Source organism: Sphaerodactylus townsendi, linkage group LG07 (assembly GCF_021028975.2).
Source record: "Sphaerodactylus townsendi isolate TG3544 linkage group LG07, MPM_Stown_v2.3, whole genome shotgun sequence".
Lineage (NCBI taxonomy): Eukaryota > Metazoa > Chordata > Lepidosauria > Squamata > Sphaerodactylidae > Sphaerodactylus > Sphaerodactylus townsendi.
This window is the reverse complement of record NC_059431.1, coordinates 118,788,597-118,808,319: the sequence shown is the minus strand read 5'-3', so window position 1 is coordinate 118,808,319 and position 19,723 is coordinate 118,788,597. Positions and strand designations below refer to the sequence as shown.

Genomic DNA, 19,723 nt, shown 5'->3' with positions numbered 1-19,723 from the left:
GCCCTTCTCTGCACTTTTTCTATCTCTTCGATATCCTTTTTGAGATGTGTGACTGACAGAAAGCAATCCACAACAGCCAATTTGTGGCTGTGCCTTTCACACAGCGTCAGAATTCTACAGGTGACCAAAGTCTCAAAATCAGTTTGGGGCCTCTGCGTTAGAATTTAGTCCCAAGTGAGTATGTGCTGAAAGACAGACCCAGAGTGGGTTCACATGGCCACATCTTCTACCCAGTTCTTATTAACATCCAACGCGGTCTGGTTGTCTGAAAGTTCCGCCATGTATCATGTGACCCCATGAACTTACTTTCTCCTAGCAGGTATGCCACAAAAAGGGAGAAAGGGTTATCACTGTGGAATTTGGCCATCCTAGCATGGCCATCTGAATCCATCCTTAGGGAAAAGAGAAGACGTTTTAAGCCAAAACGAAGATAACTCACAAGGACTCGGCCGGTCAAGGTCTGGGCTGAAATCATGACTCCGGCCCAGTCTTTAACAGAGGTCATCCAGCCCACTTCTGCTGCTGCCACCGTTTCGTCTTTCTCATCTGTGGGTTTTAAGTCCCCATCAGCTTGGGTCTCTACAGGGGCTGTTATCTTCTGGACCTCCTGTAAAGGCAAGAAACAGGAACCATTAGAACAGCAACCCAATAAAAATAGCACTGTCATCACAACACATGGCCAATGGTGGGGTGAGGGGGAGTCAGGCTACCCGGCCAACTGGAAGGACCACCCATCTTCACATGAACCCCCAAAAGATCTTTCAGCTAATGCAGTGGTGGGATCCAAAAATTTTAGTAACAGGTTTCCATGGTGGTGGGATTCAAACTGTGGCGTAGCGCCAATGGGGCTGGGCAGGGCATGACAGGGGCATGGCGGGGCATTCCTGGGCGGGGCTGTGGCAAGGGCGCAGCCGCTGTGCCGGTCCTTGGGCAGGAAACGAATACACGCAAGTGCAGGCTGCCACGCACCCCGGTGCACCTCCTGCTAGACTGCTTCAACTTCTGCGCGCTACTGCTGAGAGGAGGGGCGTAACTAAGGCAAAAATCTCGTGGCAAAATCACCAATTAGTAACCCCCTCTCGGCACACACAAATAATTAGTAACCTACTCTTGGGAACCTGTGACAACCTGCTGGATCTCACCTCTGAGCTAATGTCAACCATTGAATAGAAATGCTGCAAAAAGCCCCTTGGGCTCACTCTGTCCCAGCTGTAACTCTACTTATTTTTGCACCCTCCATATATTCTTGATATGTGGAGGGTGACAAGATTTATAATGTAAGTAAGAATTCACATCAGTTGGTTTTTTTTATATAGAGAAAAACTGAGTCAAATATCCAGGGTGATGGAAACACTCAAATTTAAAAAGGGAATACTTGCATTTGCTCTTGTTGATAAGTAAATTTTAAAAATGAATGAAGGCCATTGAGCCACTTGTCAAAAGCCCCAATGATATTGGGGTCCTTTACCACAAAAAACAAGTTATCAATGGAACGTTTAAAGATGACTATGTGAGATACACAAAGGGTTAACAACAGAGTTACAAATGGTGCTGTTCTCAAAACAGGTTACCGCTAAACAGGCGTTGAAGGGCGCTATAGGAGAGCCCATGGCCACCCCAGAAATTTGTAAATAAAAAGAGTCATGAAATCTGAAATAATTGTGTCCAAGTACAAATCCAACAATTCAAGTTAAAAATGTGTGTGGGGGGAGGGTCCGTTCTTAAATCAAAATAAGACTCTGCTGTGACCCATGCTTCCTCCAACAGATCATAACCAAACACACCCTCCCAAAATGTGCCCTGCTGAAACTCACTGCTGAAAATATATTGTATAAGATGTACTTTTAGCAATCAGTTCCACCCGTAGTGTGCATTATAACTTACGGGCGCGGCCTGAGCAACAAGGAACAGAGCGATGAGCACCTTTCAGCAGCCCCCAGTTAAAAAAAAGGTCTAGCCAGCACAGCAAATAGGTAGGTGTTCTCAGAGGTGGGATCCAGCAGGTTCTCACCAGTTCCTGAGAGTGGGTTACTAATTATTTGTGTGTGCCAAGAAGGGGTTACTAATTGGGTCCGCTTTTCCATCTCCACGCCCTCGCCTCCCCGAGAGGCATACTGCCTTTGAACGTGAAGGTTCCATATAGCAATTGCGACTAATAATGTAACTCCCTGAACTGGGTTAATCCCTTCCAGGTACTGCAATTCATGGATTCTCAGCCTTTTGTACCTTTTATCTCACCAGTCTCTATCAAAGAACCTATGTGTTTCACTATTGCTGTGTTCAGATTTGTGAGTTGGGGCATTTTCTATAATGTGATGATGGTTTAGAAATGACCTGGTGCAAAAAAAATTTGCGGGGTTGTGGTGGGGTGGCTGCCCATGGGGGGGGCATCCAACTCAGGTTTTGCCCAGGGCTCAGGTTTGCCTAGGTATGCCTCTGCCCCCTTTGCTGAGGGGGGGCTGGCGAGGGAACCTGTTACTAAAATTTTTGGATCCCACCACTGGGTGTTCTCCATACCCAAGTTTGGCACGAGTGGTGTTTTTAGGTTGCCAGAGAGACTCTGAGCCCTGACTTGGATAGCCCAGGCATCAAGATTGGTGCTCCTGTGGTTTTAACATGTCTCCAGAGGAGACTGGAAGATCATGACATTTCAAAAGCCTCTATTTGGTGTGTAAAATATAATAAGGTTGGGAAAAAACAAAATGTCAAGATTTGTTCCCACGCGGTCTTACTATGCCTCCATGGGAGAATAACAACACCTCAGATTCATCTACTTATCACACATATTTTACATCTACTTATGCTGATGATCTTATTCCCTAACCCTGATGAATTCTATACTCAGACAATTTCAATTTTACAAAACTGTAAAAAAAGAACTTCTAGTGAAATATCACCACTAATTTACCAAAAAAATTCTCAATTCTAACAATACCAGACATGTATACTATTCACAAGTCTCAATCAATAAACAAATTACACTAACACTCAAATCTAAATTATTGATGAGGCTGATAGGTATGACACCAGGCTAGTTTGATCTCATCCAGTGTCGGAAGCTAAGCATAAGAACATAAGAACAAGCCAGCTGGATCAGACCAGAGTTCATCTAGTTGAGCTGTCTGCTACTTGCAGTGGCCCACCAGGTGCCTTTGGGAGCTCACATGCAGGATGGGAAAGCAATGGCCTTCTGCGGCTGTTGCTCCTGAGCACCTGGACCGTTAAGGCATTTGCAATCTCAGATCAAAGAGGATCAAGATTGGTAGCTATAAATCGACTTCTCCTCCATGAATCTGTCCAAGCCCGTTTTAAAGCTATCCAGGTTAGTGGCCATTACCACCTCCTGTGGCAGCATATTCCAAACACCAAGCATGGTCATGGGGGTTGGACTTGATGGCCTTTGGGGTCCCTTCCAACTCTTTGATTCTAACCATGGCAAGTATTTGGATAGAGACCACCAAGAAATACCAGAGTAGAGGCAGGCAGTGGTAAACCACCTCTGAAGATGTCTCTTGCCTTGAAAAGCCATCAGCGGCCTCCATATGTCAGAAAGACCCTTTAGATATTTTTGATACTACAGTTGCCAGGTTCCCTTCTTACCTGCTGCGGTTTCTCAGCAAATAGTTCAGGAAACCAACAATGGGAGGGAAAAAACCCTAAATAAGCAGCCAGGGGGAATAAACCATGGCCTTAGATGTCTATGCACTGATGCAAACAGAATGGGAAACAAAATAGACAAACTAGCAAATATGATATAATAGGCATCACTGAAACGTAGCGGGATGAGTCTTGTGACTGGAATTTAATAACTGAAGGGAACAACCTATTTCAGAGAAATAGACCAATTATGAAAGGAGGAGTAATAGCATTATATATCAGGGATGATTACACCTGTGAGCAGGTCCATGACTTAAATCCTGGAAGCCAAGTTGAGAGCATCTCGGTAAAAATTAAAGGGTAGAGAAACGACAGTGATCTCACTGTGGGGGTCTATTACAAACCCCCAAGCCTGACTGAAGAGTTGGATGATGCCTTCCTGGAGCAACCCCACCCAGGAATCCCCCGCCCTCGTCGTGCCCCGCCCAGCCCCATTGGCGCTACGCCACAGTTTGAATCCCACCACCATGGGAACCTGTTACTAAAATTTTTGGATCCCACCGCTGGAAACAAGTAGTAGTAATGAGAGATGTCAATTCTTCTGCTGTTTGTTTAAATATTTGAAGGGATGTTGTAGAGAAAGTGTCTGTGTTAGCTTAACCATCGCCATTTTGTATGCAGTCTATTAATGTAACCGTTGCTCGTGAACTTTGTAACAGTTCAACATCACTACCACGGCCTTGTTGGCCCCTTTGTTGTGAATCCAAGAAATAGTTCTTGAAAACAATTGCCTATCTTTGGCTTCCCACCAGCTTTCCCATCCTGGTACCGAGTAACGGTCAATTGAAGGTCTTGGCCCAGCTGCACAAAGTTTTGCTAACGGTTGGAACTTCAATAAACTTTCAGCCACAACACCTGATAAGAATGAAGATTTACATCACCTGCTTTAGTTAATTAGCACCAAGTTGTGATTGGTCCACTAAGATCACCTGATGTGCAATTCCCCTATATCTGCTTTTCCATATTGTAAGAGAGGCACCCTTTTTCCTTGCTTCCCCCCTCCCTTTTCACTCCCAATATACGCAATGCAACCTCATGCTGGCTAGAGGCTGTCTATTGAATTATGAGAACTGTTTGATTCTTTTCTTTTGCCTGCTAAGCAATGGAGAAGTTTTACATTTTGATTTTAGTAGGTTCAGTTATTTTATCTCTGTTTGCTCTTATTCAGCTAATTGTATGCATAATATGCCACCTGACTATAGTTTGTTGAATAATGCCGAGTTCAATAAACTTTAAGAACTTGTTTTAAAGAAACTGCCTTTTTTCTGAGTCGTGTGAAAGTTCAAAATCCAAACCCACGTTTAAGGAGAGTAGGTAACTCATCCTCTACAGATGTCATGTTGAAAAAGGAAGCAAGCTTGTTTTTGCTACTCCAGAGACAAGGACAAGGACAGTAAGAGCTGTTCAACAGTGGAATGTTCTGCCTCGGAGTGTAGTGGTCTCTCCTTCTTTGGAGGTTTTTAAACAGAGGCTGGACGGCCATCTGCCAGAAGGGCTTTGATTGTGTGTTGGATTTGAGGGCCCTTGTGGTCTCTTCCAACTCTATGATTCTATGATTCAGTCCTCCAGAGAGCCGCTGGGTTGCCAAGGGCACCTCTTTCCTGGGCCGCCTGTGTGATTAATCCAAGGAACTCCACTCTGTCTGCAAGCGCTGGGCCTTTACTGAGTCACCAGAGAGAAAGAAGCAAATTAAAGAGGGGTATTTTATTAGTACTAAGCTGACTGGTGAGTCACCTCTGGCCACTGCTGTCTACATTCTGCCCAGTGGGCACTGCTAGAAGGACGCCGCGCTGCTGAGCAAACCAAGTTCAGTGTGCTTCAATCATGAACAGCCCAGAAGATTCACAGGGATGCTGTAAGTAGAGAACTGGTTGCTTAGTTCAGATTACTGGGTAAAATCGCACACATCCAAACACCCTCCTCCCACTGGTCCATTTGCCTGATCACATTTGGTCTGCTTTCTTGCACCTCTGCCCAAAGATCTTGTGGCGCTCTCTGATTTTATTGAGGGATTTTAGATGGGGGTGATTAACAAACAAACAATAAACAAAGAACCTTTATTGGCATAATCTTTGGAGTGCCCAGTCGCTGAGTGGCGCCCCCTTCCCCTCCCCCTCTCCTTCCTCCCCTGCTTTTTTGCACATACCACCTGATGCACTTTACCACCTTATTATCCTCCCAGAGAGGAACCTGACCTCCCCCTTTTCTTTACTGGGGTGATCTTAATTGAATTGGACTATAGGGTACTTTATATGATATTAACCGCTGTTTTTAAGTAATTTTAATGGATTTTAGTATTATACTATTGTTATCGGTTAACTGTATATGTGAATGTTGTACACCGCCCTGAGCCCCTAGGGGACAGGCCGGTTTATAAATCGAAACAATAAATAAATAAATAAATAAATAAATAAATAAATAAATAAATAAATAAATAAATAAATAAATAAATAAATAAAATAACAACATTATATACACAGATCCACTTAACCAAGTAGAGGGAAACTAAAATAAATGTACAGGTAGAGAAGGCTGATGTTCAGGATTTGCTCCTAAAGCGCTGTTTTATACACAAATCCAGAAATTTGGTGACTGCATCGTTTGCATCGCTACTGGGGCTGTCCAACAGAAAGGTAATCTTTTTGCAAGTCAGATGCATACTCTTTTTTGAGTAGCAGGGGTGACAAGTATTTGGCTCTGGGTCCTGTGTAAAGTGGACAATAAAGTAAATATGGTCTATAGAGTCAGCACAATTCCCATTGCATATGCATAGCCTTTGGCGGTAAGGGGTTTTAGTGAATCTCCCTGTTGATACGGCTGATGGAAGGGCATTGCAACGGGCCAACATCATTGCTCTACGGAGCCTGGGCACGGTTACCTGGTGCAGGTATTGAGCCCCCTTATTACCTATGTAGGTGATACCTAGAGCTAAAGGAGAGCAAGTCCTGGAAGCCTTTTCGAGTAGGATCTGATGTTCCTGGTCAAACAGCCTTCTCCTCAGAAGTTGGAAGGTCTCTTTAGATGGTAGCATGGCCAGATAATCCAAAGATAATCCAAAAATAATCCAAAGGACCCACTGGTCCTTCATTATGCCCTGCTTCGAATACAGATCTCCTTTAGATCATCGGAGCCTGAGCGAGGTTTTTGCCACAGTCTTGCTTTTCGCTTCCAGTCTGTCCACCAGCCTTAGCTTTCCCATAACTGTGCTTTTCAGCCCCGTGCCTCTTTGTCAAACTCTTTTTCGCTGCCCTGCCAGGTTCTCATTTCTCTGTCAATTGCAGCTTTTCTTCAGCTATTTTGCCTGTGGTCCCCCTGAATACTTCAGCTTACTATTTTCTGGGACCCATCATTTCCTCATCATTCTGCCATAGACCGTGTGTGCATCAGTCAAACTTGACAACTTTCCCTTCACTTTCAGAAGCTGGTTTGCAGACGTATTTTATTCCCTGAGTAGCTGGAATGTTTGTTAATGTTCTACACTGTTAGACCAGCTATGAGTTTTCACCGGGGGCGGAGCAAGGGGGCACTGCACCCAGGGCAGGCGCGTGCCCGGCCCCCCCGCTGCAGAGCCGCCCACCCCTACCCTAGAATGCCCCCGCCCCTCCCCCTCCATGACTTGGCGTCACCCCCGCTGCGGTGGTGCCCGGGGCGTTGCCTCCCCTGTCCCATTGACACTACGCCACTAGATTTCACCACCACAAGTACTGCACAATTCATTTTGGACTGGGGCCACGGTAGACTGTACGGCTTTTCTTTATTTGGAAACATATACGTTGAGCAATCCTAAGCAGAGTTACAGTGGGGGGATGGGAAGGCGGCACTTTCCAAAAACCTCCCTCAGGAAGGGAGGTGGAAAGTGGCGCCTTCACGCCGCTCGGAGCCACACAGGACGGCGTTGCAGCAGCGCTGCCTGTGCGAACAGCTCCCCAGGGACTGGTGTTTTTCCGTTCCTGGGCCGCTGTTTTTGGCCCCGTGCAGGATGGGCCTATGAGAAAGCAGGCATAGCTCACCTTAGACATCACCTCTACACAGTGGTGGGATTCAGCAGGTTCACACCACTTCAGCAGAACCGGTTGTTAAAATGGTGCTTGTAAACAACCAGTTGTTAAATTATTTGAATCTCACCACGGCCCCTACAGCTGAGATCCTGCGCCATCCTACCACTCCGCTTTGCAAAGATTTTTTTTCCCTGTACTTATTTATTAAAACATTTATTAAAATATGTATACCCCACCTCTCCTTTTGGCTCAAGACTGAAGCTTTGCTTCCTTCAAAGGAGCTTTCCACTAACAAGTGACTGTTCTGTTTGGCGGGAGGCCAATACTTTGAATATGGCTGGACTCCTCCGTTCCCGACACATGTTGGCGTCCCCTGCAATTTCCCCGAATTCTCCATATTTTAAACAGTCTACATTTCCTGAATTCTCCGTATGCATACATGTTGTGGGGAAAGGAGTTTGTAAGCCACTTTGTGTCTCCTTACAGGAGAGAAAGGGGAGGTATAAATCCAAACTCTTCTCCTTTGTATCTTAAATTTATGGTTGCCAGCTGTAGGTTGGAAAATTCCTGGATATTTGGGGATGGAGACTGGGAAGAGCACTGGATAATGGCACGGAGTCCACAGTCTCCGAAGCTGCTATTTTTTCCACAGTGGATCTGGCCTCTATCACCCCATAAGAACATAAGAACAAGCCAGCTGGATCAGACCAGAGTCCATCTACTCCAGCCCTCTGCTACTCGCAGTGGCCCACCAGGTGCCTTTGGGAGCTCACATGCAGGATGTGAAAGCAATGGCCTTCTGTGGCTGTTGCTCCCGAGCACCTGGGCTGCTAAGGCATTTGCAATCTCAGATCAAAGAGGATCAAGATTGGTAGCCATAGATCGACTTCTCCTCCATAAATCTGTCCAAGCCCCTTTTAAAGCTATCCAGGTGAGTGGCCATCACCACCTCCTGTGGCAGCATATTCCAAACACCAATCACACATTGCGTGAAGAAGTGTTTCCTTTTATTAGTCCTAATCCTTCCCCCCAGCATTTTCAATGGATGCCCCCTGGTTCTAGTATTGTGAGAAAGAAAGAAAAATTTCTCTCTGTCAACATTTTCTACCCTGAGATAAGAGTTGCAATTCCAACTGATCTCCAGGCTCTTCCAGGAGGTTGGCAACACTAGTTGTAGAGGTTTAAAAAAACCCTTTTTAAAAAAAATAAAACTAGCTTTTTTGAGATAGCTGAACAAGATGCAACTACAAAATTAAAACTTTCATATGGCTGAAATCCGCTTTGATTACATCTTAATACACATATCCACAATTTCAGACTTAAGGTAAAGTTAAACATTTAATGTGGTAAGGTAGATGAGCAGACGGCAAATTCTTTAGATGCAGGAGTTGAGATGTCTCCACAGCCAGAAGAATGGACCCACGAGCCTTCTCCTCTGCCCGAACCTCTTCAGGACTGGGATTTGCAGGAGGGTCATTTACAGGCATCCACAAATCCTCTCTCAGGAGATAAGCTTGCATCTGCACACTCCATGTTGCATAATTCCTCCCATTCAGCCTTGTCACAGGCATATAGGCTGAGGATGAAGCCATCTGGACCACCAACACGCCGTCAGGACGGTCACACACAGTACCACACAATCCTTATTCACGAGTAAGCCTACTGGCTGGGCCCATAACCTGGGCCCATAAGGGGTGCGGAACTGAAGCAGGGTTCACACCCTAGATAGCAGGGATGCGTAACACTCACACTGGAACACACAGCAGGAACTGAGACGCACACAGCTATATCAGCTTCCCAGAAGCGGTCCTTCTTTATTAGGTTCACAGCAATGTTGCTCTCGCTGACAAAGTGCTTCGCCAGACGACGAGAAGACAAGAGTCTCACAGTACACAGCACACTGCTGCATTATATACATTTCATCAACCAATCAGAAAACCTTTCCAATTAGCTCCAGAAAGAGGCTGTCATACAGAGGTGGTCAAATGACACCTGTCATTTAGATTTTGTAGATCAGACATTTGTTCTGACAGTATATATAGTTCAGATGCCACAGAAACCATAGTTTAATTAAACTGACCATAGTAAACGTGATGGAATGCAGACCACTTTATGGACCATGGCTATCTGGGGTCCATCGAAGCAGCATCTCAAACCACAATATGAAGTCGGGTTGTAAACTACAGTTAGTTTTAACTATGGTTTTGTGGGATTATGAATGCCGACCTCCTTGCTTAACCTTGGTTTGTTCCTCAGTAGCACCCTCTGAAGCTACAGGGAAAACAGCATTTGTTTGGAATTGCCAAGATTATCGGTAAACTGAGCCTCACTTTACAAAATGAGCATAGTTAAAACATGGATTTGCCTTCTATTTGAACCATGCTACTCTGCAAAACAGAAGGCACAAACATGCTCTCTCCCCTGAAAATACATGTCTTCGAATGCGGAAAATGTGTTCCAACAATTTTAGAATGTAAGCCTGTCTTCATGCTCCAACTCAAGATACTTGTATCAAGGCTGTGCATTAAAATAAAAACCCACATAGCATCACTGGCTCTGCTGCTAAAAAAGGTTTCAGCCCTACAGCATAAGTGAATTGTAATTTAGAACAGAACACTATGGCCCCTGAATAATCACTTCTGATAAGGATGAAAGTCACTGTTCCTTTTTTTTGCAATTATGCATAGACTCTGATAAATATGGATATGATGAATCAGGCATTTGGCATTCCGCATTCACGAGTGACACATCCCACAATAATCAGCCCACTGATTTTGAGCAAATGCTGTCTTTGAATCAAGTACAATTTCTCAAAAGGTTAGTTTGAAAAAGGAACTGTGAGCATTAAAAACAGAAAAGGAGCCCAGCTGGAAAAGACCAGGGTTCTATTGTGCCCAATTTCTGATCACAGGCAACAAAATCAGGGTCCCTGTATGTGGTGCGCGCGCACACACACACACACACACACACGGGCTTTTGCTGAGCTTCTCAGAATGTTAGAGTATGGAGGCCTGTAAGACATTGCTTGTTATGGGCTGCCTTCATCTCAATGAAAGGGTTTTCCACCAGAGAATCAGGAGGATCAGTAAGCACTTGGGCTTTCCTTAGCTAGCGTGTGGTTCGATTCCCCCTTCAGGCTTTCCTTCTTCCCTGAAGATGCAAAGAAGGAGATATTCAATTTTTGCTCCACCTCCTGGAGCAGCCATTTTGAGTTTGGCTGCATTGCCTGTCGGCAGCCATTTTGGACAGCACTCGCCACCCTCTCTCATAAATCAAGAAGGCTGGGAACTCTTGCACTACGAGATGCTTCTGAATACTTGCAAAAGCTTCCCTTTGACATTTGCCTCACAACAGCTGGGCCTACTTGAAGGGTCTATGCTGCCTCCTCTGTGGCATTTGACAGACCTACCCTCCAGGAATGCGCTTCATCCCCTGCAACGGCATCTAAGCCAACAGGACATTTTTCGAGCAGCAAATTTCCCTAATTTCCCCCTGCACCGTGAAAAGTACTTCTATTTTGTCTTTTTCAGTCTCAAGCTGTAGTAAATAAAAATGTGTTTTCTACTAGCAATGAGGGAATGAGTCACAAGGGAGGGTGTTTGTGGCAGGACGAGATGAGAACTGGCTGAAGCTAGTTAGAGTCGAGCATATTGGCTAAAGGGCAAAAGTTATGCAAACAGTGTTAACTGAGCATGCTTAATGAGCTAATGCATATTAACTTCTCCTGCTCTGAGGACAACCTTAATTTTAATGCACGTACGAGAGGGGTGAGGGTGCGGGGCACATATCAAGGAGCAACATGTAAATAGGCAGTCCGGAAAGTTGTAACTCCAAGTATCCTTAGTCAATGGGAGAACAGAGAGGGTGTGGCGGAATTGGGGAATAAATATGCTGGGTACGCAACGAGCCAGTGGAGTCTGCCCATGTGTGTACGGCTCCTCTTTCTTTGCAAATAAAGCTACTTAGAACTCCTTCCTGTTGGCTCAATATTTGGTAACCAAATATTGGGCACCCCGAAGCCAATCAGCCTCATTTAGGTGACTTCCAAATCCTAATGTTATTTCTTCAAAATTGACTGAATCCTCAGCTTAGCAATGGTATTTTTTTAAACGTTCCTTTAAAGTCAGGTTTCCTCAAAGGGCCTGTGCGTTAGCAGGCACTCAGAATCCTCTTCGGTTTTATTTATTTCGAAAGATGCCTGTTCAGAGGATGATTCAGGCTTGGATGGGAGTTCCTTGGCAAATTGATTTTGAGGGAGGCCAAGCGTATACCTAGTCAGAGTGGCAACGGCCACCCTCCCCCCCCATTCCAAAATCCTCCGCTCATTTTGAGTCCAGGCCCAACTTCAAATGAAGTTGGCATCTGTCCCCTCCTTCCCTGCAGCTAACAGTTTTTCTCTGCCTGCTCCTTTCCCTAAAGCAGCAACCTGACTTTGGAGTCAGCAGAAGAACAAACGCAAGAAAAGGCTCACCGGAAACACTTTCCGTGGGGGCAGGTTCAATCAGGATGCAGAAATCCCATAATCTTTGCCAGCGTCAATCTATGCCTTCAAGCAGTGGTGGGATCCAAACATTTTAGTAACAGGTTCCCATGGTGGTGGGATTCAAACTGTGGCGTAGCACCAATGGGGCTGGGTGGGGGACAATGGGGGCATGGCCAGGTATTCCGGGGGTAGGGCATTCCTGAGCGGGACTGTGGCAAGGACACAGCCGCTGCACCGGTCCTTGGGCGGGAAACGAATGCACGCAGGCGCAGGCTGCCACGCATGCCGGTGCACCTCCTGCTAGACTGCTTCAAGTTCTGCACGCTACTGCTGAGAGGAGGGGCGTAACTAAGGCAAAAATCACATGGCAAAATCACCAATTAGTAGCCCCCTCTCGGCACACACAAATCATTAGTAACCTACTCTCAGGAACCTGTGAGAACCTGCTGGATCCCTCCTCTGCCTTCAAGGGCCTTTCCCTGCTTACCTCCCCACACCCCGCACCCCGCTGTTTACTGGTGATTTTTATTCTGGAAAGGCGTAAACTAGAAGAGCGGGTGATGCATGTGTGTTTGGAGTGGAGTGAAGAGACTTTGTGTGTAGGGGGAGGGGGTTGCTTTTGTTTTTCTAAGCACGCATATAAAGAGCTTCACAATCACTTCAGAAGGGCCAGGGGTTTGATAGGAATGCTAATCTGTTTGGGTTGGGCTGGAGACAGGATCCGGGCTGCCAGCTCCAGCGGTGAAATCCCTGGAGGATGGAGGAGGTCCCTCAGTGGGGTCCAGTGGTGGGATCCAAAAATTTTAGCAACAGGTTCCCATGGTGGTGGGATTCAAACAGTGGCGTAGCGCCAATGGGGCTGGGCAGGGCACGATGGGGGCGGGGCGGGGCATTCCGGGGGCGGGGTATTAATAATTTCTCTGTTACTGTAAAAAACTCTTACTGTAAAAAAAAAGTTCCTAATTTCCAGCTGGTATCTTTCTGTCCATAATTTAAACTCATTATAGCAAGTCCTATCGTCTACTGCCAACAGAAACAACTACTTCTCCCCTAATTGACTGCCTGTCAAATACTTAATACTTTCAAATACTTAATTTTGTTTCTAGAAATCAAAAGAAGGATACTTTCCTTAAACAAGGAACTTTACCGTATTTCTAAAACATGTTTTGAAAACAGCCCAACCGGGAGAATTATCCCGTTTTCTACCTTCGCTAACCAGCCACATAGGAAACGACAGGACTTTATGATTTTTGGACCTAATGGAATTTCTAACGGAAAAGCGGACCCAATTAGTAACCCCCTCTCGGCACACACAAATAATTAGTAACCCACTCTCGAGAACTGGTGAGAACCTGCTGGATCCCACCTCTGGTGGGGCCTCAATGATGCCAAAGAGTCCACCCAACACAGCTGCCATTTTCTTGGGGGGGGGGGGCTGATTTCTACAGCCTATAGAAATCTACTGTAATTCCAGGAGATCTCCAGGCAACCTCACAAGGATTCACCCGTCAAACACAGAAAATGGTCCCTGGAAAAAAGAAAGTGTCAAAACCTCCTCCAGCAAAGGAGATGAAAACACAGAAGTGGAAGGAGGAATTATATCCACCTGGGTCTCCACTCTCCACCTGGGGCCTGGCCTTCTCCCGGAATTACAGGGCATCAAAGATCAGTCCCCCAGAGAAAATGACAGCTTTCGGGGGTGGACTCTATGGCAGAACACAGAGTTTGGAAGGAATTGAAGGCCCCCTCCAGGCTCTGCCCCGGGAATTTCCCAAGCCAGCACTGGCAACCCTACAAATCCATCCCGTCCCACCTGGGACCATAACAAAGCTGCAGATAGAGAGCCCCTGGCAATTGAATTTAAAAAATCTCTGGGTTTCTTCCCTGCAGCTGGCTGATGAGCAGGCACTCAGTCTCCAGGAGAAATTGAATTCCGTCCTCATCTTCGGCAGAGGTCTGCTCTGCCATTCGAACATTGCCCCAGTGAATTAACCAAATGATACCGCAGCCATCTGCGACCCATAAAAATGAACATATCATAAAGCCTAGAACAATGTTTTCATTGCTGTCTTATTTAGATGCATGACAGGCACCTTTTAAGCAAGGCCAATTTTACCCCACAATGTTTACCTGTTGTTTGGTAAAGAATTAATTATTTTAATTGCTCGACGACGGGAACGTATAAACAGAGCGATGCAGGAGGGGATATGCAGGGCATGTTGAGATGTTTACCTCTGAGATTTATAAATTGTGGAGAAGCAGAGTGTTCTCATCAGAAAAGAGGGATGGGAGTTAAGTGACTATGGAGCAATCCTACTGGGAAACATTTTATTCCATAAGATTTACTCTCAAGAAAGTATTCTTGGGACTATGCAATCTACGAATGAGTTTGAGGCTTTGCCAGTTAAGGGTATTTTCTTCTAACTGGCTGGTCATCTGTACTATTCTGTTCCCAAAGTTCAAAATGGATAGCTACCTATCAGAAATTAATTACAAGGGAAATCAATATATCTCACAGCCAAACTCAGAGATAACTAAATCCAGAAAACAGAGCCATGAACAGACAACACTAATCTTTCCACAAACCTGGGGAAAGCCCATGTTTGCAGAAAAATCTGAAAATAAACAGATGGGAGGTTTTAAAAAACCCCGAATATCTTTAAGAAATGAATGCCCTCTCAGTGGCCATTGAGGAGGTTGCTAGGCAACTACGACAGTATTGCCAGCCTTCAAGTCTTAGTTTCTGTTGGTAAAAGATAGAGGCCACTTTCACGGCTGCTTTGGCCTTTGAGGGAGGACTCATCAGGGTCCAGGAGCAACTACCAGGCAACTTGCCACGTGACTTGCATAACTCACTCAAGACCAGCTGTTTAGTGCTGTTTGACAGTGCTGTATAGTGGTTAGAGTTTCATAATAGGATCAGAGAAACCCAGGTTTGAAACACCACTCTGCTTTGGAAGCTTACTAGGTGACCTTGAGCCAATTACACATCCTCAGCCTAACCTACTGAGATCCTTGCGAGGATAAAATAAAATCCCAAACAGAGATTAAATATTACACCGCGCTTAGCAAACCTCGATATTACAAAGTGCAAAAAATCCTTTAATAGGGTAGAAAAATAAATATAACAACTAGTTATCCATTCATACATACCCCACATTCATACCCAGAGAACTTACTTTTGCCATTTATTTTCATATAATTTCCACAGTTTACAATCCAGCTAAAATAACTGGTTGAACATTTTGTGGGGGGAAATCCTTCCCCCCCCCCTTATGGAACTTACCATAACAGATGAGTTGTGAACTCTTTGTGCACAGTTTATACTTTTAACCTTTACAACATAACTCCTTCTTTTAAAAAGTTATTTATTTATTTATTTATTTATTCGATTTGATAAACCGCCCTACCCCCGAAGGGCTCAGGGCGGTGTACAACAAACAACAACAAGCACAATAAAACAAATCGAATAATCCCCGTTAAAAATAATACAGGACCTTAAAACTACAGCAGCAGTAACCTTCAATAAATAGTTAATAGCAAGAGACGTCTGGCATCACACCCCAGTGATCAAACCCTGGGAGGGGGTTGGCAGATGGTCAAATACACAGCCAGTGCACAGGGCAATAAGAGGGACGGGTTCAGCGGCCGCCCCCCCAAAAAGCCCGGTGGAACAGCACAGTTTTACAGGCCCTGCGGAACTCTCCAAGGTCCCGCAAGGCCTTAACTGCTGAAGGAAGAGCGTTCCACCAGGCAGGGGCCAGAGCAGTAAACTCTGTGGCCCGCGTGGAGGTCAGCCGCATCATAGAGGGGCAGGGGGCCACCAGCAAATTCGCCTCCGCTGAGCGAAGGACGCGACCCGGGACGTACGGGGTGAGACAGTTAAACAGTGAAATCCACTTTAACAGTATTACCAGCTTTCAAAAAGAACATTTGAGCTAAGAACTGGTTTTTGATTGGCTCAGGAGTGCAGCTCTTTTTAAAAACAGAAATCTTCCAGCCTAACAGTTACAAAGGGGGTTCAATATCCAGAGCAGCTGCAGTTGTCTACAGGTTATTAGGCTATTTTTATGCCTCCTTAGCCCGTACAAACAGTTAAGTGGAAGTCTGAATAATTCATCTTTCCAGTGCAATGGCATCTTTTGGCACAAGAATGACATCATTCGGAAACAGAACGCTCCAGTTCAGCTACAGCTGAGAAATACGAGCTCCGTGTTGGATAGCATCACGGCAATTTGTTTTTAAGACGCTGCTGTTGAAAGCCGGCAGGTAGCTTGGCATACACTTGGAGTCATCGCTGAACGCACCGTTTACAAATCCTCAGCCGCACATAGCAGATGTTATATGTAAGAAATGCAGGTAAGACGCCCGCTGAGCGGATGGAATTAAAACAACATCTGTATGTGTCTGTTCAAGACCGAAACCAGCACAGAAGGTAAAAGAGGGCAGAAGGGAGGAAGAGATTTGCAGTACATGTTAGGGTGGGGTTAAAAGGCATGGGATAGAAATGGCAGCTGCCAAGGTGCCCAGCGGCTCTAGTCCTATTAAGTTGCATTGGCACGAGGTATTGGATTGTACCCTCAGTTTCAATAGTTTAAAGGGATTAATTATTGATAGCCAGGGGAACAAAAATAAGGGGTTTTTTTCCAGCAAAGAAAGGGAAACAGAGAGCAGGGTGGAAAACGCATCTGATAAAAAAAACCCAACGTTGTTTGCTTATAAAATATTCACAAATAGTGTAATGAGCAAATTTGGCAAACTTAAGAAAACCTGAAGTTGCTAGCCTCACAGGCCAATTCTGTGCATGTTTTCTTGGACACGGGGTTTTGTGCCAAGTGGGCATCGAACTGAACTTTAACATATTGTCGAAGGCTTTCACGGCCGGAATCACTGGGGTGCTGTGTGGTTTCCGGGCTGTATGGCCGTGTTCTAGCAGCATTCTCTCCTGACGTTTCGCCTGCGTCTGTGGCTGGCATCTTCAGAGGCAGCAAAACTTTAGGAGAGAATGCTGCTAGAACATGGCCATACAGCCCGGAAACCACACAGCCACCCAAATGAACTTTAATAGTTTGAACATGCTCCTGAGACAGGGTCCACTAGGCCATTGACCACAACAGAACTTCCATGCTCAGAAGCAGTATACCTTGAAAGCCAATTGCTAAGAGCAAATTACAGTAGAGGAGTGTTGTAATGGTTAGCAGATGTCTCAGTTCGTTTATATGAGACTGTTTATATGAGACTGAAAGGGGAGGGGTGGCATATTAAATTTTATAAATAAATAATAAATAAAGCATGTGACCGGCCACTGCTGAAAGCAGGATGGTGGTGTAGATCTGGGGTCTCCAAATCTTTTCTGCCTGTGTTCACCTGCAGAATTCTGACAGAGCATGCTAGGTGCAGCCACAAAATGGCTGCCACCATGACTGCCTCAGGAGATGGAACCAGCTGCAAAATGGATGCCACAGCTTACCCTCAGCACCCTTGTGCTGTAATATGTTAGGCCCAGCTGCCGCCCGGCCTGGCATCAACTGGCTGAGGCCAAGGTCACAACTGCACTTGCTGTTATCTTAAGGTGACGCGCGCGTGCATGAGCGCAGCCGCAGGAGCGCACTGCCTTGCACCCCAGAAGGCAGTGCGGCAGCCTTCCAAAAATCGGGACACTTCAAAAAACCCACGGGACGCGGGACAAATTGTCTTAAGGCGGGACTGTCCCGCCAAAAGTGGGACGTCTGGTCACCGTATGTTATCTGTATGTTAATGGGCCATTCTGTTTCAATCGCTGTGCTTGGAACCTAGTGAAGTATGCCTCCCTTGCTTCTGCCCCTCCTTGAGTCCTGGAACACATAACAATACTGATCTAAATACTGTATTTTTTCTATTCCTCCTATTGTGGGAAAAGGGGGGAGGGGGGAGTCTGAGAAAGCAGGAAACTTGGAGATATATGTAGGCTGCAAAAGCCGGGGCCTTTAGCTCTGGCTTCTTGCAGCTAAGGTCCTGACACAGTTCAATAAAGCTCTTGAACCTTTCCTGAGTCTCAATTATTGACTGAAGTAACAGAGCCTAACATGGTGGCAGCTGCCACCAGTTGTTAAATTATTTGAACCCCATCACTGAAACTGGTTGTTAAATTATTTGAATCCCACCACTGGGCAGCTTCCCTGAACCCCAGCCTCAGAGCCTGCATGGAAAGTAAAGAGTGAATGAGGGGTTGAGGCGCTGCGCGCGTGACTCACAAATAAGCGGGGCTCCACGGGGCGGGCGCCCGGAGCGTTTTTGGTTTCTAGGCGCCATTTAGACCCGGTACACCACTGGTTCCCATAATGATTTTATCTCAGCCCTGCAAGCACAGTCAACTGTGACTCACAAGTTGGAACCATCTCTTGCCAAAACTGGCACTAAATTTTATTTGGGACTTTAATTGCACTGTCCTGTGTACATGCTATTTCGGGGGGAATTTCAGCTTCTGATCCCACTTTTGATAAAGCACACTTTGTGCTGCCTTCAAGGCTTTGTCTTCTGATGTTTTCGTCTCAGATAGAAGGGTGCAGGACAGTCCACTCCAAAGTTCCTTATATGGCCACCATTATGGAACTGCCTGTTGGCCTGGTTAATGTCTGCGATGCTGTTTTGGAGGGAGAAAAGCAAAAGCAAATGTTTTTGAGACCGAAGGACATCAGGACATAGTCAGTGTCTTAATGTAAGAAATTCCAAACCAGTCGCAGAATTAGATCGTAGAGTCACAACATGATAGAGTTTGAACAAACCATAAAGACAGTGGTGTAGCTACCATGGGACAGGGTGGGGACAAATGCCCTAGGTGGGGCCCCGTTTGGTTATGTGAGGGTGGAAAATAGCCCCCACACCCCTCCCCCTTCTGCCCTCAGCTGGCCCCGGCCTCGCCAGGCAGCTCCTTCAGTCTGTGGAGGCCTAGCGGGGCTGCCGCTAGGTGCCCCTTGGCCCTGTCCCACCACAGAGCACCATTTGCCATTGCAGATTAGATTTTTTAAATGTTACTTTGGCAGCAGCTACCACCGTAGCACGAGGATCATCACAGGAATATTGCAGCTGTGCCAGCACACTGTGTCAGAATTCCAAAGGTGCTCACAGCCTCAAAAAGATTGGGGACCCCAGCCCACTCCTTTCAACTGGGGATGGCAGGAACAGAACTGGCGGCAAACAAATATGAATACAAAAACAAACCAGGGGACTTGGTCCTTCTTGATGCTACCCGGACAGCTATGTTTGTTGGAAGACAACTCAGGGTTCTGGGCAGTGGTGGGATCCAAAAATTTTAGTAACAGGTTCCCATGGTGGTGGGATTCAAACTGTGGCGTAGCACCAATGGGGCTGGGCGGGGCACAACGGGGGTGTAGCCGGGCATTCCGGGGGCGGAGCATTCCTGGGCGGGGCTGTGGCAAGGATGCAGCCGCTGCGCGGGTCCTTGGGCGGGAAACGAATGCACGCAGGCGCAGGCTGCCACGCACCCCGGTGCACCTCCTGCTAGACTGCTTCAAGTTCTGCACGCTACGGCTGAGGGGAGGGGCGTAACTAAGGCAAAAATCACGTGGCAAAATCACCAATTAGT

The 19,723-nt window shown here is 46.1% G+C and overlaps 1 protein-coding gene across 1 annotated transcript in view; it reads right to left on the bottom strand.

Annotated features, from left to right (window-relative positions):
- Window positions 1-19,723, bottom strand: part of KCNMA1 (potassium calcium-activated channel subfamily M alpha 1) — a 657,488-nt gene that overhangs the window by 501,493 nt on the left and 136,272 nt on the right. Inside the window, exon 2 of the mRNA XM_048504456.1 lies at window positions 440-607. Coding sequence (XP_048360413.1) covers window positions 440-607 — 168 coding nt within the window. The remainder of the gene's footprint in view (window positions 1-439; window positions 608-19,723) is intronic.